This window comes from Pongo pygmaeus, chromosome 12 (assembly GCF_028885625.2).
Source record: "Pongo pygmaeus isolate AG05252 chromosome 12, NHGRI_mPonPyg2-v2.0_pri, whole genome shotgun sequence".
NCBI lineage: Eukaryota > Metazoa > Chordata > Mammalia > Primates > Hominidae > Pongo > Pongo pygmaeus.
Window position 1 is genome coordinate 41,532,297 of NC_072385.2, and position 26,784 is coordinate 41,559,080.

The 26,784-nt window shown below is 49.0% G+C and overlaps 1 protein-coding gene across 1 annotated transcript in view; it reads right to left on the reverse strand.

Moving 5' to 3' along the window:
• Positions 1-295: 295 nt before the first annotated feature.
• MALL (mal, T cell differentiation protein like) overlaps positions 296-26,784 on the reverse strand; it is a 34,787-nt gene continuing 8,298 nt past the window's right edge. The window contains exons 2-4 of the mRNA XM_054475645.2: positions 9,525-9,692; positions 5,483-5,605; positions 296-2,174 (exon numbers count right to left, since the gene is read on the reverse strand). Coding sequence (XP_054331620.1) covers positions 2,112-2,174; positions 5,483-5,605; positions 9,525-9,692 — 354 coding nt within the window. The 3' untranslated portion in view covers positions 296-2,111. The remainder of the gene's footprint in view (positions 2,175-5,482; positions 5,606-9,524; positions 9,693-26,784) is intronic.

A 26,784-nucleotide genomic window follows, 5' to 3' on the forward strand; every position in this document is an offset into this window, starting at 1 on the left:
CAGCCCCTACTGGTGCACTCCCATTTTTGCCTAAGCTGTGTGAGTTTGGTTTCTGGAACTTGCACCCAAACTGTCCTTACTGAAGTACAAATGACATTATAAACCCAAAGCCTTGGAGACAAATGTGACCTCCCTTCGCTCTTGCTCTAGAAGCAAGGCTTGGGTGGGCTGGGATCCCACCCTCAGAGAACTTAGGTTGTGAAATGCTCCAAGGGGTGCTTTTCTTGAAATTACTGACAGCACCTAGGACCTGATGGCCAGTTCCAGATGCTAACAAGATGAAGTCGACCAACTCTCCTTTTTACCACACAAACAACTTTTATTTGCATGTGGCTACTTAGTAAATATTAAACAGTGATCATCCTAGACAGCTGCCAGGCAACAAAAGGAGAGACACATGGAAGCTTTTCAAGGTATCAGGTTGCAAAAAAAAAAAAAAAGTATCAGAGTGATCAGAAAGTGAGCAGTGAGCAGTAGTGAAGCCAGAATTTTCTTTCCCATGACTCCTGTAGTTCTGTCCCTGTCCCCGCAAACCCCAGGAGGGGAAAAAGGTTGATACAAAACTGTAAGGCCTCAAACCAGTTAGGACAAGTCCCTTTCTCATAATAATTTATTTCATTCCCAATGACAGAAGGCACGTGCAGTTACAGGGCTGTGCCCTATTCATCTGGGTCAGCAGAAGAGCACAGCTTTCTTTAGAAAAACATTTACTTTAAAACCAAGCACCTTGATTTGATATTTTAGTGTGCACAACTTTGTCCGTTGAGGTCCTGGTGAGCCCTTGCCCAACCCCGTGGGACCACCATTCCGCCAGGCCTTGGAGGGCCACCGGGTGCTTAAGACAATGTGAGGGGGGTGAGTGCAGGTGGAGGAGCGCGGTTCCTGGGACATGGGTCCTTCACTCCTCGCTGAGATGATGTGGCAGCCTTTTCTTCCAATGTGGTTGTGGCAGGAGAATCCTTGGATGTAATGTTTTCACCTTCTTCCCTGAGGGTCTTTTCTGAGGAACCAGGCATTTTCTAGTCCTTAAGAGGTGGGGTCTTGGAGTCCTGACCCAGGCATCTGGCAGCTGCGCAGTTTCTGAGCTGTCAGACTCATGGAGGAGCAGGCTATGCCCTTCCCTCCCCATTCCCCACCCCTCAAGCCCCAGGTCTTACTGTATAATGATTTATTTTCCACACACATCTACCCTCAACATTGGCTTCATGCAGATTTTCCTTGGATCCCAATGCTGGAGAGGAAAGGGGAGGGGAAGTGGGAGGGTGGTGGGCAGGGTGGCTTGACCCTGACAGCCTCCCCGGGAACGCGGGACCGCGGCTCCCCAGCACAGGCTGAACAAGTGCCAGGAACAAGGTCTGTGCATCTGCGTTAGATCTGAAGGCCTTGGCGGCACCTCTTCAATTTTAAGAGAATCAGGCAGGGCACGGTGGCTCACGCCTGTAATCCCAGCACTTTGGGAGGCCAAAGTGGGTGGATCACGAGGTCAGGAGATCGAGACCGTCTTGGCTAATATGGTGAAATCCCGTCTCTACTAAAAATACAACAAAATTAGCCAGGCGTGGTGGCGGGCACCTGTAGTCTCAGCTACTCGGGAGGCTGAGGCAGAAAAATGGCGTGAACCCGAGAGGCGGAGCTTGCAGTGAGTGGAGATCGCGCCAATGCACTCCTGCCTCGGGGACAGAGCGAGACTCCATCTCAAAAAAAAAAAAAAAAAGAGAGAGAGAATCAGACTGAGTATTCCCCTGGACCTACTCTAGGGAAGCCCATAGCTGAGGCAAAATCCCCAAACAGACTTGGCATTAGTGGGGCTAGGATTCTCCATTAGTGGAGTGAGGGCTTTGATGTGAGTTGTCTAGAAGAGCAAGTTCATGGTCAGATAATTCCAAGAGACAGTTGTTTTCCCAGGAAAAAGAAAAGCTTCCTCCTATTCAGCAGAGTGAATTTCAATGTCCAAAGAAAATGTGGTGTCATCGCTCAGTCTGCAAGGACATTCTGTTAATCCTGTGGACGTTTTAGTTTATCATCCAGATGGCAAACGTTGGAAGCTGCTTTTGGGGACCAATAATTGGAGCTTTCAAAGAGCATTTCCCCCTTGGCGTGGCGCCTGTGCATCAGTGGTAATAGATGCTGAAGGCATGGAGAATGTAGAGCAGCGTGGTGATGAAGGCAAAGAACTGGAAGGAGGTGGAGAGTGACTGTTAGAGACAGCAGCGCCAGCTCCTGCCCACCCCTCAGGGACCCTCAGCCCCACTGCCCAGGAGGCCACGCATGACCCTGCCTCCTCGCCTCCTGCCTGGCCTGAAGGCAGCAACCCCTGGCCAACAACTCCCTCTTCTGGAAACTCTCCATCAGGGCCTCCCTGGGGCCATCCTGGTGTCCTGCCCCGACTGCAGTCTCCATCTCATCTGCACCTGGCTGTGAAGCAGGCTCACCTCCTCCCTAGCCCTGGGCCCATATCCCATGCTGACCTCCTGCCTGAGGCCCACTCTCCTCTGCCCACCTCCAGCAAACCTGTGTTCTGAACACTCCTACAGCTTCCCTTGCTGGCCCAGAACTCTGCCCTGAGCAGCTGCTTATCAGCTCCTTGTGAAGGTTCAGACCTCCTCCAGCTCTTCCTGGCTCACACCGAGCCCCTGACGTTTCCTCACAAGCCTCACAAGCCCAGTGGGCCCCAGGGTCCTCCTCTCGCCCCACTCCCTGAGCCTGACGCCTGTGGCCCCTGGCTCCTCCTGCCTCCCTTGCCAGCCATATGCAAAGCCACCCCAAAGGCTACTGATTTCCCTGCCTAGCTCTTGGGACATTCATTTTTCCCTTGTCTCAGCCACGGGCGTCCCACGGCAGGACTCTTCATGGCCTCACTTGTCCACTTCTTCCTGCTTTGCCCCTCGAATCTGCTCCACCATTTGGGCAGGGCAGGCAGAAGTGGACAAGTGAGGACACTTCTCAGTCATAGGGAGAACACAATCACGTTGCCCCACGTTGAAGCTGTATGATGGCTCTGCTCTTTTCTCAGGGTAGGGCCGTCACCTTCAATACCTTTCAGGCCCTGCCAAACATCCCAGCCCCACTTTGCCCCACTGTCCACTCACACGCTCCTCATTCAGTCAGTCAGTCAACAAATATCTTTTAAGCACCTGCTTTCCTTCAAGAGCAACTGTGGGTATACCAGTGAAGAAAATATTCAAAAATTCTCCCTCCCCCTCCCCCTCCCCCTCCCCCTCTCCCTCTCCCTCTCCGTCTCCCTCTCCCTCCTCTTTCTGTCTCCCTCTCCTTCTTTCTTCGGTCTCCCTCTGTTGCCGAGGCTGGACTGTACTGCCGTGATCTCAGCTCGCTGCAACCTCCCTGCCTCGGGCTTCTGTGATTCTCCTGCCTCAGCCTGCCGAGTGCCCGGGATTGCAGGCACGCGCCGCCACGCCTGACTGGTTTTTGTATTTTTGGTGGAGACGGGATTTCGCCGTGTTGACCGGGCTGGTCTCCAGCTCCTGGCCCCGAGTGATCTGCCCGCCTTGGCCTCCCGAGGTGCTGGGATTGCAGACGGAGTCTTGCTCACTCAATGCTCAATGGTGGTCAGGCTGGAGTGCAGTGGCGTGATCTCAGCTCGCTACAACCTCCACCTCCCAGCCGCCTGCCTTGGCCTCCCAAAGTGCTAAGATTACAGCCTCCGCCCCACCGCCACCCCCTCTAGGAAGTGAGGAGCGTCTCTGCCCAGCCGCCATCCCGTATAGGAAGTGAGGAGCGTCTCTGCCCGGCCGCCCCGTCTGGGAGATGAGGAGCGCCTCTGCCTGGCCGCCATCCCGTATAGGAAGTGAGGAGTGTCTCTGCCCGGCCGCCCCGTCTGGGAGACGAGGAGCGCCTCTGCCCGGCCGCCCCGTCTGGGAGGTGAGGAGCGCCTCTGCCCGGCCGCCCCGTCTGGGAGGTGAGGAGCGCCTCTGCCCGGCCTCCCCGTCTGGGAGGTGAGGAGCGCCTCTGCCTGGCCTCCACCCTGTCTGGGAGGAAGTGAAGAGCACCTCTGCCTGGCCGCCCCGTCTGGGAAGTGAGGAGCGCCTCTGCCCGGCCACCCTGTCTGGGAGGTGAGGAGCGCCTCTGCCCGGCTGCCCATCGTCTGGGATGTGAGGAGCGCCTCTGCCCGGCCGCCTTGTCTGGGAGGTGTACCCAACAGCTCCGAAGAGACAGCGACCATCGAGTACGGGCCATGAGGACGATGGCGGTTTTGTTGAAAAGAAAAGGGGGAAATGTGGAGAAAAGAAAGAGAGATCAGATTGTTACTGTGTCTGTGTAGAAAGAAGTAGGCATAGGAGACTCCATTTTGTTCTGTACTAGGAGAAATTCTTCTGCCTTGGGATGCTGTTGATCTATGGCCTTGCCCCCAGCCCCGTGCTCTCTGAAACATGTGCTGTGTCAACTCAGGGTTAAATGGATTAAGGGCGGTGCAAGATGTGCTTTGTTAAACAGATGCTTGAAGGCAGCATGCTCTTTAAGAGTCATCACCACTCCCTAATCTCAAGTACCCAGGGACACAAACACTGCAGAAGGCCGCAGGGACCTCTGCCTAGGAAAACCAGAGACCTTTGTTCATGTGTTTATCTGCTGACCTTCTCTCCACTATTATCCTATGACCCTGCCATATCCCCCTCTCTGAGAAACACCCAAGAATGATCAATAAATACTTAATAAAAAAAAAAATTCCTGCCCTCATGGAGCTTACATTTGAGAGATAAGAAGCAGATAGCAGCAAGATAGATGAATAGCACATACATGGGTTAGATGGAGGTAAATGCCACCCACTGTGGAGTGCACTGTGACCCTCTGGGGTGGCCACAAGATATTTCAGCTGCCTTCCAGCCTGTCTGCCTCCCTTCCCTCCTCATCAGGTGAGTTTAACTTCCTAAACTTGCAAGACTAGCAATGGCCCCTGCAGCCCTCCATGGCCAGCTGTCCCAGCTACACCACCCTCCTGGCTGCCGTTGAGCACACAGAGGGACTTTGGCAGGGGTAACTGCCTGGTGGGACCTTAGCAGGGGTAACTGCCTGGTGGCCCCTGCCTCCTTCTGTCCTCTTGACAAGGCCTTCCCTGATGCCCCCTCCCCTGAGACCTTGGCATTCCACTTTCCCCTTCCCTGCTTCATCTCTCAGTAGTTCAGCCATGCTGAGGGATGCGGCCCCCATTCCAAAGGCAGTGGGTGCCATTGAAGGATTTTCAGTAGGAGAGAGACACTTGCTCCAATTTGTGTTTTGGAAAAAGAAAATTCTGCAGACAGTGTGGGGGAGTGTAAGAGAGAGGAAAGCTGGATTGGGAACAATAGAAGGTAAAAGAGGATCCCTGAACGTGGGTGCACATGTTTACAGGGACATATATCCCTGTCCCCTGCCCCCATGGCTCCTTCCACTTGAGGGCTCAGGGTCTATACAGCACAAGCAAAGTTAGGCCTCCTGCACGAAACATCCTCCAGCCAAGACTGCTGTCCTTGGCCAGCCCACTCACCGAGGCTGCTGAATTAATGTAGTAAATTCTTGGGTCCAGTTCCTCAGAAACAATCGTGGCATGTACTTGTAGGACGGCAGCGCTCATGTACAGGATGCCAGTGGTCCCGTGGTACAGGCTGTCCTGGAAATGCAGAGCAGAGCCACATATGGCCACGTCAATCAGGTGAGCATTTTCCTCTCTGGCTACATAGCTGTAAAGCATGAGCAAATGAGGCAGGCCAGCCCCCTAGACGCCTGCTTTTTTTTTTTTTTTTTTTTTTTTTGCAGTGTGATTTGGTTTGGCTCTGTGTCCCTGCCCAAATCTCATCTCGAATTGAAATCCCCATGTGTTGAGGGAGGGACCTGGTGGGAGATGATTGGATTATGGGGGCAGTTTCCGCATGCTGTTCTTGTGATAGTGAGGGAGTTCTCATAAGATCTGATGGTTTAAAAGTGTGACACTTCCCTCTCTCACTCTCTTCTGCTGCCATGTAAGGTGTGCCTTGCTTCCCCTTCACCTTCCACCATGATTGTAAGGTTCCTGAGACCTCCCCAGCCATGCAGAACTGTGAGCCAATTAAACCTCTTTTCCTTATAAATTACCCAGTCTCAGGTAGTTCTTTATAGCAGTGTGAGAACAGACTAATACAGAAAATTGGTACCAGGAGTCAGGCACTGCTATAAAGATACCTGAAAATGTGGAAGCAACTTTGGAACTGGATAATGGGCAGAGGTTGGAACAGTTTGGGGTACTCAGAAGAAGACAGGAAGATGTAGGAAAGTTTGGAACTTTCTAGAGACTTGTTGAATGATTCTGACCAAAATGCTGATAGTGATATGGACAGTGAAATCCAGGCTGAGGTGGTCTCAGAGGGAGATGAGGAACTTATTGGGAACTGGAATAAAGGTCACTCTTGCTATGCTTTAGCAAACAGACTGGTGGCATTTTACCCCTGCCCTAGAGATCTGTGGCACTCTGAACTTAAAAGAGATGATTTGGGGTATCTGGCAGAAGAAATTTCTAAGCATTGAAGCATTCAAGATGTGACCTGACTTTTCCTGAAAGTGTACAATCATATGCGTTCACAAAGAGATGGTCCAAAACTGGAACTTATGTTTAAAAGGGAAGCAGAATATAAAAATTTGGAAAATTTGCAGCCTGACCATGTGGTAGAAAAGAAAAACATATTTTCTGGGGAAACATTCAAGCTGTCAGCTGCAGAAATTTTCATAAGTAATGAGGGTCCCCAAGACAAAGGGGAAGATATCTCCAGGGCATTTCAGAGATCTTCACAGCAGCCCCTCCCATCACAGGCTCAGAGACCTAGGAGGGAAAAATGGTTTTGTGGACCAGGCTCAGGGCCCTGTTGCTCTGTACAGTCCTGGAACACAGCACTCTGCAACCTGGCTGCCCCAGCTCCAGCAGTTGGGGGCCAAGGTACAGCTCGGGCCATTGCTTCAGAGGGTTTAAGCCCCAAGCCTTGGCAACTTACACATAGTGTTGGACCTACAGGCATGCAGAAGGCAAGAATTGAGGTTTAGGAACCTCTGCCATGATTTCAGAGGATGTATGGAAATGCCTGGATGTACAGGCAGAGTCTGTTGCAGGGGTGGAGCCCTTATGAAGAACCTGTACAAGAAAGTGCAGAAGGGAAATGTGGGGTCGGACCTCCCACACAGAGTCCCCACTGTGGCACTGGCTAGTAGAGCTGTGAGAAGAGCTGTCCTTCAGACCCCAGAATGGTAGGTCCATTGACAGTTTGCATTGGTCACTTTGAAAAACCACAGACACTCAATGCCGGTTTGTGAAAGCAGCTGCAGGGGCTGTACTGTGAAGAGCCACAGGGATGGAGCTGCCGAAGGTCTTGGGTGCCCACCCTTTGCAACAGTATGACTTGAATGTGAGACATGAAGTCAAAGGAGATTTTGGAATGTTGACATTTAATGGCTGCCCAGCTGGGTTTAGGACTTGCATGGGGCCTGTAGCCCCTTTGTTTTGACCAATTTCTCCCATTTGGAATGGGAGCATTTACCCAATGCCTGTACCCTTATTGTGTCTTGGAAGTAACTAACTTGCTTTTTGATTTTACATGCTCATAGGCAGAAGAGACTTCTCTTGTCTTAGATGAGACTTTGGACTTAGACTTTTGGGTTAATGCTGGAATAAGTTGAAACTTTGGGGGACTGTTAAGATGGCATGATTGTATTTTTAAATGTGAGAAGGACGAGATTTGGGAGGGGTCAGTGGTATAATGATATGGTTTGGCTCTTTGTCCCCACCCAAATCTCATCTCCAATTGTAATCCACATGTACCAAGGGAGGGACCTGGTGGGAAGTGATTGGATCAAGGGGGCAGTTTCGCCTATGCTGTTCTCATGATAGTGAATGAGTTCTCATGGGATCTGATGGTTTAAAAGTATGGCACTTCCCCCTCCCCCATCTCTCCTGCTGCCATGCAAGGCATGCCTTGCTTACCCTTCACCTTCCACAGTGATTGTAAGTTTCCTGAGGCCTCCCTAACCATGAGGAACTAGTCAATTAAACCACTTTTCTTTATCATTTACCCAGTCTCTGGTTGTTTATAGCAATGTGAGAATAGACTAATACACAGTGTTTTTAATGTAATATCTATGTCATAAGCAATGGCAGATTAATAAAGATCAGTATATTTCAGTTACCCAAAGTCAATCTTGGTCTGAAATATTAAATGAAAAATTCCAGAAATTACCAATTAAATGTGTGCCTTTCTGAGTACAACGATGAAATCTTGCACTGTCCCTCCCTGTTCCACCGGGATGTGAATCAGACATTTGTCTAGCATGTCTACACTGTCCATGCCACCCATGTTAGTCACTTTGTACTCATCTGGGCTATCAGATCAACTGTTGTGGCATTGCAGTGCTTGCATTCAAAGAATCCTTATTTTACTTCATAATGGCCCCAGATTGCAAGAGTAGTGATGCTGGCAATTTGGATATGCCAAAGAGAAGTCATAGAGTGCTCTCTTTAAGTTAAAAAGTATAAGTTTTCAGCTTAATAAGGAAAGAAAAAAATATTCTGAGGTTGTTAAGGTCTACAGTAAGAATGAATTGTCTATCTGTGAAATTGTGAAGAAGAAAAAAGAAGTGCATGCATAGCAAATTCAGGGTTCAGTACTCTCTGAGGATTCAGGCATCCCCTAGGGGTCTTGGGATTTATCCTCCAGAGATGGGGGACCACTGTATACTGTCTTAGATATGCTGAGGAATTGTTTACTTCATATACATGTGATAATGTGAGAAAGTTTGTGGAGTTTTTTTGGAAACATACTGAAGTTTGTGGAATAGAATGGCATGATGTTTGGGGTTTGCTTTAAAATTCCTTAGTGGAGAAAAAGGCTAGATGAAACAAATGTGGTAAGATCTTGATAATGCTGGAATCTGGGTTATGGCTACATGAGGGCCTATAATACAATATTCTATACTTTTAAATATGTCTTCAATTGTTCGGCGTGGAACACTTTTAAATGGTTTTTTGAGATGATGTGATAAATAAAAATTAGTGACCACACATATATGTGTGTATATATATATATATATACTTTCATTGTACTCTACAAATAATTTTGGATATAGATGCTTTCATTTAATATTACACATATTACAATATGTGTGTATATATATACTTTGCATATAATTCATGTGGGATATGGAAGAAATAACCTGTCGCAGGGATTGTGTTAGGGCCTTGAGAATGGAGTGATTTTTTTCCTACTAGCTTTTTCTTCAGTGTTGCTCCAAGGATTTTACCAGGAAGAAAATTTAGGGGAAACACATCAGAATATGCTTGATCACAGGTCATTGTGTATTCTCCTAACAGGGAAGGCAGTGAAGGGGAATACAAGGAATTATTTACTCTTGTGGATAAATGTCTTCATTTTGGCGTGGTAGTAAAAATGGTAAGATAAAAAGTCTTGGTTCCATAGGAGCCTAGCCCAGGATCCCTCCCTGCCCAGAAAGGCCAATTGTCCTCACCCAATCCAGAACATCCACCCAGGAAGAGCCATGCTGCTTGTTCTTACCAGAACTCTCCAGGATTCAAATCTTTTGTAAAATCCAAACAAGTAAGACAACAGGAACATCAAGGAGATGAGAAACGAGGTGAGCGAGACATATATCACCCATCCTTGCAGCAAGGGGTATACTATGTGGGTGGCGGCTACCATGGTCCAGACCAAGAACCCAAATATCTGGAAGATAAAAGCATAAAAGAAGGGGCTTCATTAGCTAGTGTGGAGTATGTTTCCCTTTGCAGGGTGTCTCTTTTCTGTCTCTAGTTACAAGTTCAGGTGAAGTTAGGAGGGAACCAAGAGGAAAATGGGGAAGGAAGGCTGGCCCCTCTGAGTCACGGTAAAGTCAGTTCCGATTATTAGAAAATTCAAGGGGTTAATGCAGAGGTCACGAACAGAGGGACTCTCAGCCAAGTCTGGCTTGTGAATGTGTCTTTTGGCTCAAGCAGTATTGGCATATACACTTTTTAAACAATTCTGAATAAGTTCCCAGTATTCAAAACAGGATATTTCACATGGAAAATCCAGATTTGGGACATTTCTTTAGAAATCCATGGTTCTGGCCACAGTGTACCCATTTCTCAGGCCAGAGTAGGCTGAAATGAGTTGTGACTGTCTCTTTAAAAAGGACCTGCAGTCCTCAGTGGACCACATCCCCTCACCCCACTAACCTCACACCATGCTGTGGGACATTCCCTGTTGCTCACTGACACTGTGTAATTGTTTACTAATGAGATAGAGCTTATTTTTGTATATTTGTTAGCCATTAATATTTCCTCCTCTGTAAAGTTTTTTATTTTTTTATCAGTTAAATATTTTAAAATTGATTTTTCTTTTTCTTATTGATTCATAGGAATTCTTGCTAACGGTATGGATTTCATGGACTGTCATAAACATTGCAAATATATTCTGCTAGCATTCACATACTTTATGGTTTCCTTTGATTAACTAAGCCCGTAATTTTAATGCAGTTGAATATGTCAATCTTTTCCTCTATTGACTATGTTTCTTATCAAGTTTAAGAAATTCTTCTCATGCACACCAACATGGCACATGTATACATATGTAACAAACCTGCACGTTGTGCACATGTACACTAAAACTTAAATAATAATAATAATAATAATAATAAAGAAATTCTTCTCTATTTTGGGCATGAAGATATTTTTGCATTCCAGATTTTCCTCCTGAGATAATTTTCCTTCTTCCTGGAGTGTAACCTTTAGTAGTCTCTTTAGTGAAGGTCAGAGAGTAGTAGTCTGTTTGATTTATTAGAAAACATCCTTAAATTTCCCCTGAAAATTATTTTCTCTCCGCACTTCCAAGATATATTTCCACTGTGTTGTATATTTTTCCACAATATTCTGTTATATTCTAGCTTCCATTGTTGCCATTGAAAGGTCAGCTGTCAGTTGAACTCTTGCTTTGTAGGAATCTGTCTTCCTTATTTGGCTATATTTAGTCTTCACTCTGTCTTTGGCATTCTGCAGTTTGTGATACCGTGATACCATGTGTCGAGATGTGGATATCTTTTTATTACTCCTGCTTAGTATTCATTCTACATTTAATATCTGAAAATTCCATTCACTTGGCCTTAATAGCTTGATTCTGCAGTTTGTGGCTTCCATTAACTTCTATTCTTGTTCACTTGTTTCCTCTTATGTTTAGTGAATTTTTATTGGGAGCTCATGTCAGTGGAGGTAGCTCAGTTCTGAATGATGTATTAGAAACTTTCTAGACCAAACAACTTCACTCACTTTTTTTTTCTTGAGAGGGTCTCTCTCTGTCACTCAGGCTGGAGTGCAGAGGTGCAATCATGGCTCACTGCAGCCTCCGACTCCTGAGATCAAATGATCCTCCCACCTCAGCCTCCTAAGTAGCTAGGACTACAGGTACATACTACCACACCTGGCCAATTTTTATTTTATTTTTTGTAGAGACAGGGTCTTGCTGTGTTGCCCAGGCTTAAACCCTTGGCCTCAAGCAATCCTCCTGGCTTGGCCTCCCAAAGTGCTGAGATTACAGGCATGAGCCACTGTGCCCTGCCTTCACGCCCTTCTGTATAGCTCAGCCAAAAGATATACAACTTCGGTTCTGCTTTCCAAACTATATCCTTAGCTTTCTGGGACCAGCAGTTCTTATCTTACAACTGGCCAATATATAGACATAGATATGTCACCCTTCCCCTTCTGAGGCTTCCACATGCTGTTGTCTGGCAGTTGGCTTTGGATTTATGGAATATTCACGGTCTCTTAAGGAGAAAAAAGAAAAGGGAGATGAGAAGCCAAAAGAGAACAGGAAGTTGACCACAAGGCAGAGACTCCTCAGCAAGGAGTACAATCACAGCTTTATGGGGCCAGAAAACAACTCCAGCAGCGTGGCCACCTCTTAAATCACAAGTTCTGGTAGCAAATTCCTCCTTAACAATCAATATCTAAGTGAATTTTGGAAGTCCTAGGCTGGTCTGAGACCGCCAGAGATTAAGTCAAGGCCAGCTTGTCCTAGGGAGGGGGTGGTGAGGAACGGAAGCTGCTGTCCTCTGGCTCCCCCACAACTGTGCTGTTGAGTGTCAATCCCAGTGACAAGGGCTGCTGATGCTTCAGAAAGGTACCAGGGCTCAGCTTTAAGGCGCTTGCCAAGAAGCCATGAGAAGTGCATTAAGATGCGGGCACATGAACAGCACCCAAACAATGCTGGCTATTAGTGGTTCACCGGGTACTTTACAGTTGATAAAATGCATTCACTCAGACTGCCTCATTTAGTCCACACAACAATTCTAACTCCCCTGGAAAGACCAGAGAACTACCGTTTGACACCTTCCACTGCTTACTGCCAGCTCACCTGTGCCAGGCATGGGGACAGCAAAGGAACCTCAGCCCCATCTTGCCAGTCAGTGCCTGCAGAGGGGTCCCGGTGCCCCTCTTGCCATCAGAAGCTTCCCTGGCCAGACACAGCCATATGTACGTTACTTACATTTGCACATTTAATCTTTGCCACAGTCCATGAGGTAATACTGTACCAGAGGGGACTGGGGCCTGAGGTCACACAGGCAGTGCGTGGTGGGACTCGGACATGGTGTAAGACACTTGTGGTTCTTGCCCTAAAAACCAGGTTTCAAGGCCAAGGGCAGGGCCAGGTAGAGGCTCCTAGAATATGCCAGAGGGTGGCCTGCTAGAGTCTCAGCCAAGGTCTGCCTGGGGCATTAGAGGCCTTGATGGGGACATCATACCTGGAGTCTCAGGGAGCCCATCAGCGGCCTCCTCTCTCTGGGTTCCAGCTATAGCTTAGGGATCCCTGTCCTACCTTTCACAACAGGCCAGCAGCCTCTGAGCATTTGGGAATCTGCTCAAACGTCATGGGAATCTTCCTGCAATGGCTTCAGTGTTGCAGAATCAATATTCTGCAGAAGAAAGTCACTCACTTCTTATTTCCACACCCCTCTACCTCCTAAACAGGAGGAGGGACCAGAGCCAAGGGCTGTAGGTGGATTGAAACCCAGTAGAGTTCGTGATCTCATTTTTGTCTCAAGTAGTCTAGGTTGGACTCCTTATAGTTATGAAAACTTTGAGTATTTGTTTTTACTTTTTCTTAAAGCTCATATTTGGCTTTCCAAATTTCCTGGTGGCCTAAACTGCTTTCCCATTTTAACGCTTATTTTTGTATTTCCTCAGAGCAGGAGATATTTTTCAATGGTTGGGGCTGGCCCTCAAGAGTGAAGAAATATTTGATTACAGTGAGCCATTTAGAGCAAGTAGATTTCAAGCACAACTTTGGCAGATCCTTTTCTTATAAGCAAACACACACAGTCATATACAAATTTTCCAAGAGGCTGAACTGAAACTTCAAAGGACTTCTTAAGGAAAGATGGAGCTTAACAATAGGTTTTTAAAACCTATTCTTCTCTAGAACATGTAGAGCTCCTTCATGTTTAGAAAGTTGGTTAAGAACTAGAATATAAGAACGGGGGTAACAACACCCAGATTGGAGTCCAGGAAGAAAGGGCTGACGCCAGGTTTGGAGAGGGAGGTTGAGCCTGGATGTTACCACACCAGATAGTGAGAAAATTTCCAAAGGCTCCTGAGGTCCAGTCAAAAGGACTCAGCAGGCTCCTGCTGCCCAAAGATGGGACTGCTTGAGCTTCTTACAGCTATGATGGATTGGAATGCATCAACTAAGGTAAAATCCATGAGTTCAAAATGATACTTAAAACAAAAACTTCTTTGGTCACTTTTGGAAGATGCTTTAAAAGAAAAAGAAGCTGGCAAAAAATGTGTTGTGGGGGCAAAGATCTTCTCAAATACACGCCTACCTGAGCACTACCCTCCGGGTGGCACTCCAAGTCCTGCTACTCCTAGAACCCTTTGGGGACTTCAAGAAAGCCCCAGGGTCTGGGTCCTGCCCCAGAGAGTCTGCTTGAACAGGTAAGGGAGGCTGCGTTGTTGAGAGTTCCCAGGCGAGGTGGCCAGGGCTGAGAAAGCCTGAGGCCAGCTCTCTGCTTCTACTCTCACCTCCAGTCCATGCACCATGCAGTGCCATTCCTCCTGGGTTTGAATCCCAGCTCTGCCTGGTGGGTAGGTCATTTAGCTTGTCTGTGCCTCTGTGTGCCTGTCTATCAAATAGAGGAGGTGGGGGTCTCATTGGCCCTTCTATCATCCGGCCCTAGTGAGGGTTTGGTGAGTCTGTCTGGCACATGGTGAATGTTGGCTGTAGTAGCCATAACCATTTGGAATGGCACAGAGGGCAGGAAGGGACATTCCATGAAAAAGATACAGAGGAGGGAATGTCCAAGAGAGGCCTCTCTAAAGGATGGGAAATTCGCTTTTGGAAAGGAGAGATGGGAGATCAATCAGCTGGGTGGGTGAGATAACATTTAGAGGGCACAGACCCTTCTTATGAGTTGATGATAGCTTTGGTCACCAAGAAAAATGTACTTACACACACACACACACACACACACAATTTTTGCCTACAAATCTGGGGACTCACAGACCCCCGATGGCCGTCTGCAACTTCCCAGTTGAAGTCCATTGCCACCTCCAGGTTAAATAACTGTGCCATCAACGACTCTATTATTTTGGCAATATTGATCAAAATATTAAATGCACATACTGTTCAACTCAGTAATTTCACTTGATGGAATTTGTCCTACAAATGATGCATGTGAGCAAAATGACAAATATAAAAGTTGTTTATTGCAGCCTGTTGATTACAGAAAAGCTAGGAAATGACCCCTTTATCCAGAGGGGACCAGTTAAATCAATTATGTCTGCAAAGTGAAACACTCTGCAATCTTCAAAAACAAAACAAAACAAAACAAAAAGAGAGAGAGAGAAAATTCTATATCCCAAAATGGAACAAGCTCCAAGAATTTGTAAAGCACAGACCAGTGTACCCAGTGTGCTATGATTTGTGCAGAAAAATAAGAAAATGCACGTGTGAGTGTCTGTGTATATGTGCATTTGTTGCAGGTGAACAGAATATTTCCAGAATGAGACCCAATCAGCCAGTCAGTGCCTTGGTCTCAGGGAAGCAGAACCTCTTGGCTTGGAGACAGTTTTGAATGTAGGACCCTGTTCACGTTTAAACTAACCCCAAACAAATAATATGTAAATTTAAAAAGAAAAGAAGCCGCATTGGCATTGGAGGTTCACTAGAGACTTCTGAATGGGAAGAGATAAGGAGGATGGCGTTTGGGGAGAGTGGATCTGCTCACCTGCACAGAGCAGCTGGAAGCCCCTCATGGGCGGGAGAGGGGCTGCTGCAGGGGCCGGGATCAGACACTGAGGTTCTGAGACAGACGCTGCCTGAGTAATGACGCCCTGGGAACCGTGAAGGATATGTCAAAAAGAAGCATGGTCTCAGGTCTGTGTGGCCAGGGCTCTGGGCTGTGGCTGGGAGGTGTGGGTTTGGGGTGGGGCAGACAAGGAGCTGAGAAGCAGGGAGGAGTGCCGGGGTGGGTACCTGGTGGCAGGTTTTTCTGCATAGCTGGGCATTGCTTCAGCATGGCAGGTTTCATGTAACTGCCAACCCCAAATTCCTTTTCTTACTGCGTCTCTTAATTTTCATGACAGCTTTGCCTCTCCTCTTCCCTGGCACTCAGGTGACCACAGGCTTCCTAAAGCCTCAAAAACTTCAGGCTGAGAGGAAAAGACCCCAGTCAAGATGGGTGCAGCTCATGTCATCAGCACACAAGTGAGCCGGGGTCTCCTGGTCCCACCACGGGCCAGGCAGGAATGGGCTCTGTAAAGGACACACGCAGGCGTTGCCTGCGGCGGGAACCTGGATGCCCTGAAGGCCCCCTCTGCCATTGTGATGTTTCAGGATAAAGGAAACGATTGTCCCTCGCATTCACGTATGCAGAGTGCATGCTGTTTAAGTCCAGGCTCTCTTACCTACTATATACCTCTCTCTCTTTTTAAAAATTGTGGTTAAGTACATATAACAAAATCCACCATCTTAACCATTTTTCAGTGTACAGTTCAGTGACATTCATGTTCATTCACACTGTCGTGCACCCATCACCACCAACCATCTCCAGAGTGCTTTCCATCTTGCAGATTTGAAACTCTGCACCCATTAAACAACAACTCCCCACTCTTCCCTCCCCACAGTCCCTGGCAACCACCATTCTACTTTCTGTCTACTCTGGGTACCTGATATGAATGGAATCATGCTGTATTTGTCCTTTTGTGACTGCCTTTTCTCTCTTAGCATAATGTCCTCAAAGTTCATCTGTGTTGTAGCATGTGTCAGAATTTCCTTCTTTTTCAAGGCTGAATAATATTCCATTACATATGTGTCACAGTTTGTTTATCCACTCATCTGCTTATACACATTTGGGTTACTTCCACCTGTTGGCTATTGTGACTAATGCTGCTATGAACACGGGTGTCCAAATAGCTCTTTGATGCACACCCTTAAAAGGAAAAAACAGCTGGGTGCAGTGGCTCACACCTGTAATCCCAGCACTTTGGGAGGCCAAGGTGGGGATCACTTGAGCTCAAGTGTCCAAAAGCAGCCTGGGCAACATGGCAAAACCCTGTCTCTAAAAAAATACAAACATTAGCCAGACATGGTGGCACATGCCTGTAGTCCCAGCTACTCAGGGGGCTGAGATGGGAGGATCACTTGAGCCCGGGAGGCAGACAGCCTTAGTTGTGCCACTGCACTTCAGTATGGGTGACAGAGAAAGACCCTGTCTCAAAAAAAAGGAAAAACAAGACAAGGCCTACCCTGGGGCTGTGCTTCAGACCCCATCAGGCAGTTGCCATGCAAAATGCCTCAAGAGTCACAGCTCTGTCAAACAGTTGTGCGCGTGTTCCTGCCACTGTAGCATCCCTTGGGAGTTTGGTTCTGTTCACGCAAAATGAGTGGGAGTTTGGTTCTGAACATGCAGCACTAAGGGGACCTCGAAAAGGACACCTTACAGCACAAGAACTCAAACAGGAAGGCAGAGTGTCACCTTGCTTGACCTCAGCTGGGAATGTGTGTGTGTGTCTGGCAACTCAAGTTTTTCACTGCTCTGAGCATGTCAATGACTGTGAAAGTGCCAAGTGTATTAATCTGGGGGTTACAAATACATCTTAGCAAGTGGGTGAATTTGCAAATACAGAATCCAGGAGTTATGAGGGTCCACTGTATTTTCAGTGTCAAAATTATCTTCCATCAAGTTGATAAAATCTCATTTACTCACTTAGGCCCTAGTCAGGGTATGTGAAGTGTTCTAGCTTTTTCCTGTTACAGATGATGCTGCAGCAAATACCTTGTTGCATAGAGAGTTCTCTCATTATAAACTGTTTCTGTGGAGTGAGTTCCCCAACTGGGATCTCACCAGTAAAGGGATGTCACTGCCCACGCCATTAGGCTCATCACATTCCCTACTAGGGACACATACTTGACTTAGTCCTGGTCAACGAGACAGAGGGAAAGTCTACCTGATGCCTAAGAAGGGGGCACAGGGCACCATGGTCCCTTTTTTGCTCTGGCCATTACTGTGCAGTGGTGAACCTGGAGCTATGAAATGGAGGAGGAGAAAGATGAAAGGAGCCTGCATCCCAGATGACACGACCGAGCTGCTGACCCAGATCACAGGACACGAGGTAGTGCATTTCCCTTCTGTTAAGGCCAGTCTCAGCCAGCGACAGCCCTTTCACATCACTGCTGAGGAGCCCCTGGGATTCAAGTCTGTGCGGGTCGCCCATACCCCTCACCCTCTCTTCAAACACTCCACTGCCTCACCTGACTCCCAGGCCAAACTCGGGACACCCACCCTCTGCCTTTATGCCGGGCTCCCCAAGCCTCCACCACTTCCCCCAGTCCTGGGACTGGCAAACTGTGAGTGAGACTCATTGATGGATTGTGACTCCATTTAGAGGATTATCAACCAGCCTTAAGAACTGAAGCCAACTAGGCATAATGGCTCACACCTGTAATCCCAGCACTCTGGGAAGCTGAGGTGGGAGGATTGCTTGAGGCTAGGCATTTGAGGCCAGCCTAGGCAACAAAATGAGATCCTGTCTCTAGAAAACATTTTAAAAAATCAACCAAGCACACCTGTAGTCCTAGCTACTTGGAAGGCTGAGTGCGGGGAGGATCTTTGGGCTCAGGAGTTCGAGGTTGCAGTGAACTATACTTGTACCACTGTACTCCAGCCTGGGTGACAGAGCAAGACTCTCCCAAAAAAAAAAAAAAAAAACTTAAGCAGACTAGGATATAAAGTATAGGAGCGTATTGTGTATAGGAAAGGGAAATACTGTTTCCTGGATCTTTTGTTTCACTTACACACACACCCGCACCCGCCTGTAGTGAACCAGGTTGCGATGGAAATCTCTCTTTTTGTGGATGAGTTTGTGGAAGCCCTTGCTCCACTGTGCCTTCCTTCCTGCTCACCCCTGGACCATTCCTCCCCTTCACAGCACTGTCCCATGGGTAGGCCACAGCCCAGCACGGGCCCCAGCCTGGTGGCTGCGGCAGAAGCCCCATCCCAGGGCCTGAGGGGCCATGCGGGGGCCTGGGTGGGAGTGGGAGCTGCTGAGGAAGGTGAAGGGAAGTGTGAGATGACAGGCCCGCTGTCAGGGAGAGCGGGAGGAGCCCTGGAGTGCCCTACCTCTGTGGGGCTGGAACTCCCTGTACCCGAGCTAGGGTCTTCCACACACATGCTCCTACCCCAAGTGCCACAGCTGGAGGCCAGGGACCCAGCGAGGCTGTGCTGGGTGCTCCTGGGCAGGGCTCACCTGACTGCAAGTCTCCCTGTGGGTGGCTCAGAGACCCAGAGCCCACCTGGGTGCTGCTTACAGCCCATGAGGCAGCTCCCAACCCCGTGTCACTGGCCCTGCGGCCTCATGAAGCCTGAGCAGCCATCCTTATCTCCTTTGTGCTTTGAATACAGGAGGATGCTGGCTCTAAAAGGCAGAGGGGCATCCTCAGTTACCCAGCAGGGGCATGGCAGGCCTGTCTCCGGCACCCCAAGAGCACCCTGAAAACAAGTAGCATTGCACGAAAGTTCCACACTCCGCAGTTCAACCTAGCGCACTTCCAAACCCCGAGTCACTGCGTCCTGACTCATGCAGGGAGAATTTCCTTTTTATGTGGCTTTAAGACTAGCAGGAAATTGCCAGCCCACACCCCGAAGGCCTCCAGTGAGGGCCGGGTCTCATCTCCCACTGGATAACAGTGTGGGCGGGAACTTCCATCCAGCACTGGTGGGAACTCGCGTCCACAGCTGTTCCTGGCTGAGCAAGTCATGTAAGGGTGTCCTTGGTACTCATAAGCACTCACAGAATGGGGCTGGCAGTGTGCCCGGCCTCCCTGGGATGGGCGCACCAGAGTGGCAGGAAGTGCAGTCTGGGAGGGGCCCTGAGTCAGGGCCAGGCATCCCCATTCCTGCTTCCTCCTCCCCCAGCACCACGTCCGCCCATTCAGACTGACTGCCTTCACTTTTTACTGACCAAACAGCACAGATTTGTAATGTCACATAAAAATGACTAATGAGAACATTCTTTTCCATCCAAAGTCTAAAGCCCTTTTCCTTCTTGTCTCTTAAAAAAAAAAGGAAGAGGACAAAATTAAACACAGCATTTGGGGGACATATTTTCCCTTTTGACTACCTGTGTACCTTAGAAAAGCACAGAAATGCTGTAAAGTAGCAAGGGGAAGGCATCCTCCTCCTGCCGCAGCCCCGTGGCTGGGCTTCCCCACTCTCCCTGGCCCCCTGCCCCAGTGTCCTCTTTCTCACTCTCTGTTTGGTCCCCGTACATTGATTAACTTCATGTTTCTGCCCATGTTCCCCCCAAGAAGTTGCCTGATGATCCCTGGACTCAGCCTCAGGGGAAGTCCCCATACCCTCCTTTCTCCTCAGGAGCCCACAGACATTTTGTGACTAATAACCTGCCCTTCATTAGGCACCGGGTCACTTAGTTCTGGTTGATGGATTGCCTGCTTGGCTCTCCCCAGCTGATCCCCAGTGTATCTATGACCAGACCCTGAAAGGCAAGGACCAGACCATGTTACCTCCTCCAGGAAGCCACCCTTGACTACCAAGCCCCCCAGCACACCTCCCCTAGGGTCACTCTCCACTTTCATTGTGTCTCTTTGTGTCTTCCCTGCCTCCTGTTGGAACTCTGAGCTCCTGCAGGCAGGACTGTGTGCCCTGAGGTCTCTGTCCCTGGAGTAAAGCACGGAGCCTGGCATAAAGCAAGTGCTTGGTACATGTCACTGACTCACTTGAGAAAGGAGGAGGGGGCTGCTGGACACACCACTTACTAGCTGCTCACAGCCTCAGCTTCCTGGGACAGACGCCCATGAAAGTGGCATCGCCTGCTGCCATCTGGGCCTTCCACTGTGGCCCAGCCACAGACCTGCATTCCTGCCAGGAGCCTGAACCAAATGGGGACAGGTGTGTATTTGTTTCAGCCTCATGTATTTCCTGCTCCATCACCTCCCAGGCCCCAGAAATTCTCCCAGTAGGGTACGGAGCAACCTTCCCTCAGGATTTCCCGGGAAGGCTTTTCCCACCACCCTGCCTCCTCCCTGACCCCACCGGCACCCCTTGTCATCCTAAGATGCCCCACTGCCCTGGTACATGGACACACTACTAAAATATGTGCTGTCAGAGAGGATGGTGCTCAAATTAATACACACCCACCTCCATACCTCCCCCAACATCGCTGGGGCAGAGAGAGATTCCAGATGGGCACTGTTGGGGGGAGGCTGGTGGGGGTATCTGTGAATAGTGCTGAGGTGGAAAAGCAAAGCTCAAAGAATCCAGCCTTCTTTGAAAGAGGTCTGAAGACTCTGGAGTCTCAGACTCATGATATCCGGCTCCTCTGGATGGGGATCCCACTGAGGCTGTACTCTGGGACCCCGCTGGTATCTTCTAGGGACAGTTTGTGGCCAGGGGACAGGAAGTGGTGCCACAGGGAGCTAGTGCTGTGGAACGTGGTACAAGGGCTGGCCCTGTCCAATGAGGTGGGGCCTGTGTGGGGCCTGAGCAGCCATCCATTCTGGCTGAGATGGGGGAGCCTGACCAGGTGGTGACTGAGGGACAGGCTGGTCTCTTCAGGAGGCAAAGAGGGCCTGAGGCTAGGGGCTGGCTGGCAGGGATGGACGAGGCAGGGGAGGGGCTGGAAAGAGATGAGGGGGCAAAGGCCAGGGTCCTCGAGCTCCTCTGCACTAGGGCCCTTTGCCCTGAGTGTTGCCAATCTGGACAGCACTCTAGGAGCCTCTCCTGACTCCCACAGATCTGCCCTGCCCAGGGGAAAGTTCTCCAGGGAGACAGCTCCTGGGAGTGGCGGAGAGAGCCAGCACTTCTACTGGCAAGGCTCCTTATCTGGGGCTTGCCCTGGGTCCAGTGGGTCAGACTGCCCGGGGCCTCTCTGTTAGGCTCCATGCCAGCAGCCGGTGGCTCCTTCAGGGCAGCCGTCAATTCTGTGGACCCTTCTGGGTGGGCTGGCCTTCTGACAGTGTGCTTGGTTGTTTGTCTTGGCCGAGTTGAGAGAGGCCACTGGTTCAGGGACGGCTGCTCATGGTCCTGCTGGACGGCCAGGGAAAGACCAGGGCTGGAAGTTCAGACAGGGGCTGGAGTGAGGGATGCGGGGCCAGGCCATCATCTCTCTGCTATGTGGTGTGGGCTCCCTCGGCGGCTGGGTGCTTGCTAGGTTCTGGCAGGGGAAGACTTGGAGGGAGGCTGGGATGTTAGGAGAGAAGTGGGGGCTTCCTGCTGCCTTTTCCAGGCCTTGCCATTTTCTCTCCAGAATCAGAAGTAGCAGCTGGAGATGAGGGTCCCAGTGCCCTTTCTTTAGGGTGACCACTGTCTCCCAGCACCCCCACACTGGCTTGAGCACTGGCAAGGCAGAGACAGCTTCATCTATATGTTTGAGCATCAGCCTCGCTGCCCTTCTGTCCCTGATTCTAGGGGTGGGCAGCAGCCACTGTGAGCACTTATTATTCTCTGGATTGTTCAGTGGCCCCTTTCTGTTCATCCAGCTTTCCAACGACTGTGTCGACAAGTCCTTGTATTGAATCCCCTCTGTGTGAAGCACCTATCATGGTTTCTGTTTCTTACTGGACCGTGACAGGCACGGCGCCTTTACAGATTTCCTTGGCTGTTCTCCATCGCCCTCATTACGCATCAGGCTCCATAGGCAGGGGCCATGACTGTCTTGTATTTTTATTTTTGTATCGCCAGTGCTTGGCAGAGAGAGAGTAGGTGCTCAGCTTGAATGAATACTTGGAATTTAAGTGGCGGATTTAAGTCTTTTTGTACCCTGACTTTATATATTTGTTAACTTCCTGGTCCTAGGCAGTCCTAATCTGAACAAGAAAATGCGTCACCCATCAATCCAAGCCCTTCAAGAATGTCAAGCTCCCCCTTGAATCATCTTGTCCCGACACCACCTGGCTCCCAGGGCCTCTGGGCAGCTGTGGCTGTGCAGCCCCTGCTTTTCACCTGTCTCCTGTCCTGGAGTGCTCGTTGCATCTTCAGTGTGTTAGTTGCACCACTCCTTTAAGAGAGGCTCATGCCTTACCTTATCCCCTCAATGACTGTCTTATTTTTTTATGCCCCTAAGAGCAGAGCATGGGGCTAGAATGGCAGTAGTGTTTCAATAAACACTTGTTGACTTACAATTGTTACTTGTCTTACAGTGTGCTTTCTAGTAAGAGGTCCAATGACCACCAACGCTAAAGTAGTGTGGGCTGGCATTATGGGGCACTCACTCACCATGTCCTGACATTTCCTATGAAGTCCACATTCAAACCCCACAGCTGTCTTATAGGATCCTTGTTTCTCTTGATTGTTACTCTTTCCATTGTTGATGAAACTGCGGCTCAGAGTGATTAAGTAACCTGCCCAGGGTCTCACAGCAATGAAGAAGCAGAGCCAGACTTTAGGCCCCATCCTGACTGACTCTATTTTACTGAACCTGAATACACAGTGGCCTCCCAGAGTAGGGGCTGGGCCTGGCCAAGGGGCAGGAAGGCCAAGGTGGCCACAGGCAGTGTGGGGAGGTTCACATCCAACTCCTGTCCCATGGGCCTTTTCATCTTCTCTCCTGGGAGGCCTTGCTCTTCCCCAGCCCAAGGCCTTCCCTTTCCTCATGTTCTCCCATCCTTGTTTTCCAGGGGACATCCTCGGCCATTATTCCAACGGGACCCCATGGTCCCATGGGCACAGAGGTTGGTGGCTCCCATGTCCTGCAGAACAGAAGAGAAGGGTGCTGTCCTGTGGGAGCCAGACCAAGGACAGGAAGAGGCCACATAGCAGTGAGGGGAGTGAAGAGAGGGACAGAGACAGAAAGGCTGAAGCATGAAAAGAAAATTATAAAATAAACTGGGGTAAATTGAGTTAACTTTGCTGCTCCTGGAAGTATGGAGAACTGACAGGGGAGCAGAGGAAAGCAAGGGAGATGATTTCTCCTCCTGGAAAACTCAACTTCTAAGACACAGTTAGAAGGAAGAGGAAGATGCCTGCCCTAAGGTCAGGCCTAAGAGGAGCCCTAATTTCTTCTCCCAGCCCCACCCAGTCACTTTCAGTTCACACAGAGTCCGCCCTAGGGGACTCCCGGGAGGCCCCTGGCTTCAGTGAGTTTCAGACAGGTTCTTCCATATAAACAGAGTAGAAGCAGCAGCAGGTTGGAATGAAGGTGGTACTGGCCATTTGGGTAAGAAATACAATGAACTTGCTGAACTGGAAGAGCGCAGGATGAACTTCTAAGAGCTCAGAGGATTTCTCTCTGACTAATGTGCTGGCGAGTTAAGCAGCTGAAAGGAAAACATCTAACATCAAAGAGTTTGCAAGGTCTTCTCTTTTAACCTTCTGAACCTCTAGAAATCTTAGCTGTTTGTTTTAAACTAGTCAAAAATCTCATAAGTCAACTAGTGACAAGGTTGACAGTTAAAATAATTTATTGGAGTCATATTCATAAAGCATTTGCTTGTTCACAGTCACCTGGGTGAACTTGCAGCTTCCACCCTTCAGCTTATAAAAAAGCTGATGAGTCACCTTGTATCATACAGGTAATGGCATGGTCAGCCCCCAGCACCAGCAGACAGCTGGCTCCAGAGCAGGGCATGGGTGTGAGCTGCACCCACCCCAGGCTCCCCCGAGGCACACACACTTGCTACATGAAGGAGAGAGAAAATAAATGGATGTCTGTTCTCATCTTAAAATTCACCCATTCAAACCTTTTTTGCACTTGGAGATTATGCTTCAAAATTCATATTGTCTTTAAAGAAGAAATCTAAATTCACCAATAAACTACATAAAACATGAACTTTACTGATAAAGTTTCATCAGTCATTAGTGGGGATGTAAAACACAGAAGTTATTCTCCAGCCACTCTGGAAAATAGTTTGTCAGTTTCTTAATAAAGCGTACACTTACTGCACCACCCAGCAATCATACAGGGGCATTTTCCCTGGAGAACTGAGCATTACCCCCACACAAAAGCCTGCACACAAGTTTTCACAGCAGCTTTATTTGGAACAGCCAAGAACTGGAAACAGGCAAACTGTTTCTCAATAGGTGGATGGTTAAACAAATGACGGCAAAGCCAGACCACGGAACGCTACTTAGCAGTAAGAAGGAAGGAGCTATTGACATACGCCACAGCTTGGATGGTGCTCAAGAGCATTAGGCTGAGTGGAAGAAGCCAACCTCAAAGACCCATATACTGTGTGATTTCATTTATTTATATAACTTTCTGGAAATAACAGAATTGTAGGAGTGAAATTTGTGGTTTTCAGAGGTTTGTTCAGGAGAGGGTGAGGGAAGGCAGGGTGGGGGTGCACTCTGAAAGGGTAACACGAGGGAGCTCTTTGTGGTGAGTGGCAGCCCTGTGCCTTGATGCAGTGGTGATTCCCTGAATCTACACATGTGAGAAAAGTGGAGCCCCCAAGTACCAAGGGCAGCTTCTGGGCTCTGATACTGTACTACTGTTAGGAAAGATGCAGCCACTGGGGGAAGCTGGGGACGGGGACAGGAGGCCTCTCTGAACTATCGTTGCAACTTCCTATGAATCTATAATTACTACAAAATAAGTTTAAAAATGTGAACTTTACTGGCAAAGACTTGAAAATAAACCATTTTAGGCAATGATCCATGAGAGCAAGCTCAGGGGAGCAGAGGTGGTAGAGAAACTGCAGACTCCCCAGGGCCTGGCCCATCCCTGCCTATCATCACCAAGAAACAGGGGATCCGGCCTGGCCAGCAGGGTGGCTTGGGGCCTAGGGAAGCTGGGGGAGGAGCCAGGGCCTTGTCTGAGCCCATCTGACTATGCTTTCCTGGCACATCTGGCCTCTTGTTCATGTGGAAAGTCTGCAGCACGGGCCTGCTCTCAAGTCCTTGGGGTGTCTCGTCAGCAGCAGCTGGAGGGAAAAGTCCTCCCTGGGCTTCCCCCACCGTGGATAGCATCAGAATCCCATTACTGGATTTCAAGTTCTTTGTCCCTTTGCTGGCCTGGTTTTACAACCCACTATCTGTACTCACATCCTTAGAAAAACAGGCCTGTCCGTGAGATTTTAGGCCCTGAGACAGAATCTGCTGGGCCCCCAAGGCCTGGTGCTCTGGGGTCAGCCCCAGTGGGCAGCAGCAGCTGCACCCCCAGGAGACCAAGGCAGAAGAGGGGCCTGTGCTAGGCTGATTCTGTACTCGCCTCTCCAGCCAGCGTGTCTTCTGTTCAGTGGGATCAGAATCACCCACCCACCTCAACATTCTCCCTCTCTCCCATTTACCTCCCATTCCTCACCCCAGATATAAGGCACACGTGATTCTAGTTCCATGCTAGGAATGTTTATTTAAGGGAAAACCAGGTACAGAACAGCAGGTACAGAATAACCCCATTAAATAGATGTGTACACATATATGAGTATGTGCACGCATACGGATCACATTTATTTGTGAACTTTCTCAGTTTTCAATAATGAATAGGATTACTCCTGAATTAAAAATAAATGAAGTTATAATGAGGAAACATCAGAGAAGATCAAATTAAAAGACATTGTACAAAAATAACTAATCAGAAGGCAGAGGGGATCATGGCGGATGGGCGCCAGGATTAGATTGCAGCTCTGGACAGAGCAGCATGCGAAGGCTTGCACTGTGAATTTTAGCTACAGATCGACTGCAAGAACAGACCAGCAATCCTGAGAGGACCCACAGACCCTCTGAAGGAAGCAGACTGCTCCTGCAGGACCCGGGAGACACCCCAAATACTGTGAGTGCCCCAAATGAGGAAGTAGGAAAGTGAGACCCTCCTCTTCCAAACACAGCCCACCACTGGAGAAGCTGAAGGCCTGTTTGCAGAAGTTACCAACTTTACCTGGAGCTGAGTCAAGTTGGAGAGCCAAGCAAAATACAGGGTAGAGGAAGCAGCAGAAAGGCCCTGGGAGCTCATTGGGTCCCCAATCAGCCCATTCCTGCCTGGCACCACAGGGATTCATCGGGAGGGTGGCCAGAGGAGCAGGGGTAAAACTCAACAGGGAGAAGGACTTCTCTAGCTGAACTTTGTAACAATTTGAATGGGGAGAGATGCCTCCTGGCCAGAACTCAGGGGACCTGGCCAGAACTCAGGGGAGGTCACGAATCAAGTGTGCAGACTTTACAGATGGGGGAAGAACTAAAGCCCTTTTCTCTTGCTTTGGGAGGAGGATAGCCTTGGGCAAGTTTTCAAACCCATCTTGCCCTCCGCCTAGAAACAGACTTAGGGCTGCTAGGGGGTACACAGAGGGAGTGAGACCAGCCATTTGGTTTGTGTGGGAGCTGGGTGAGGCTTGT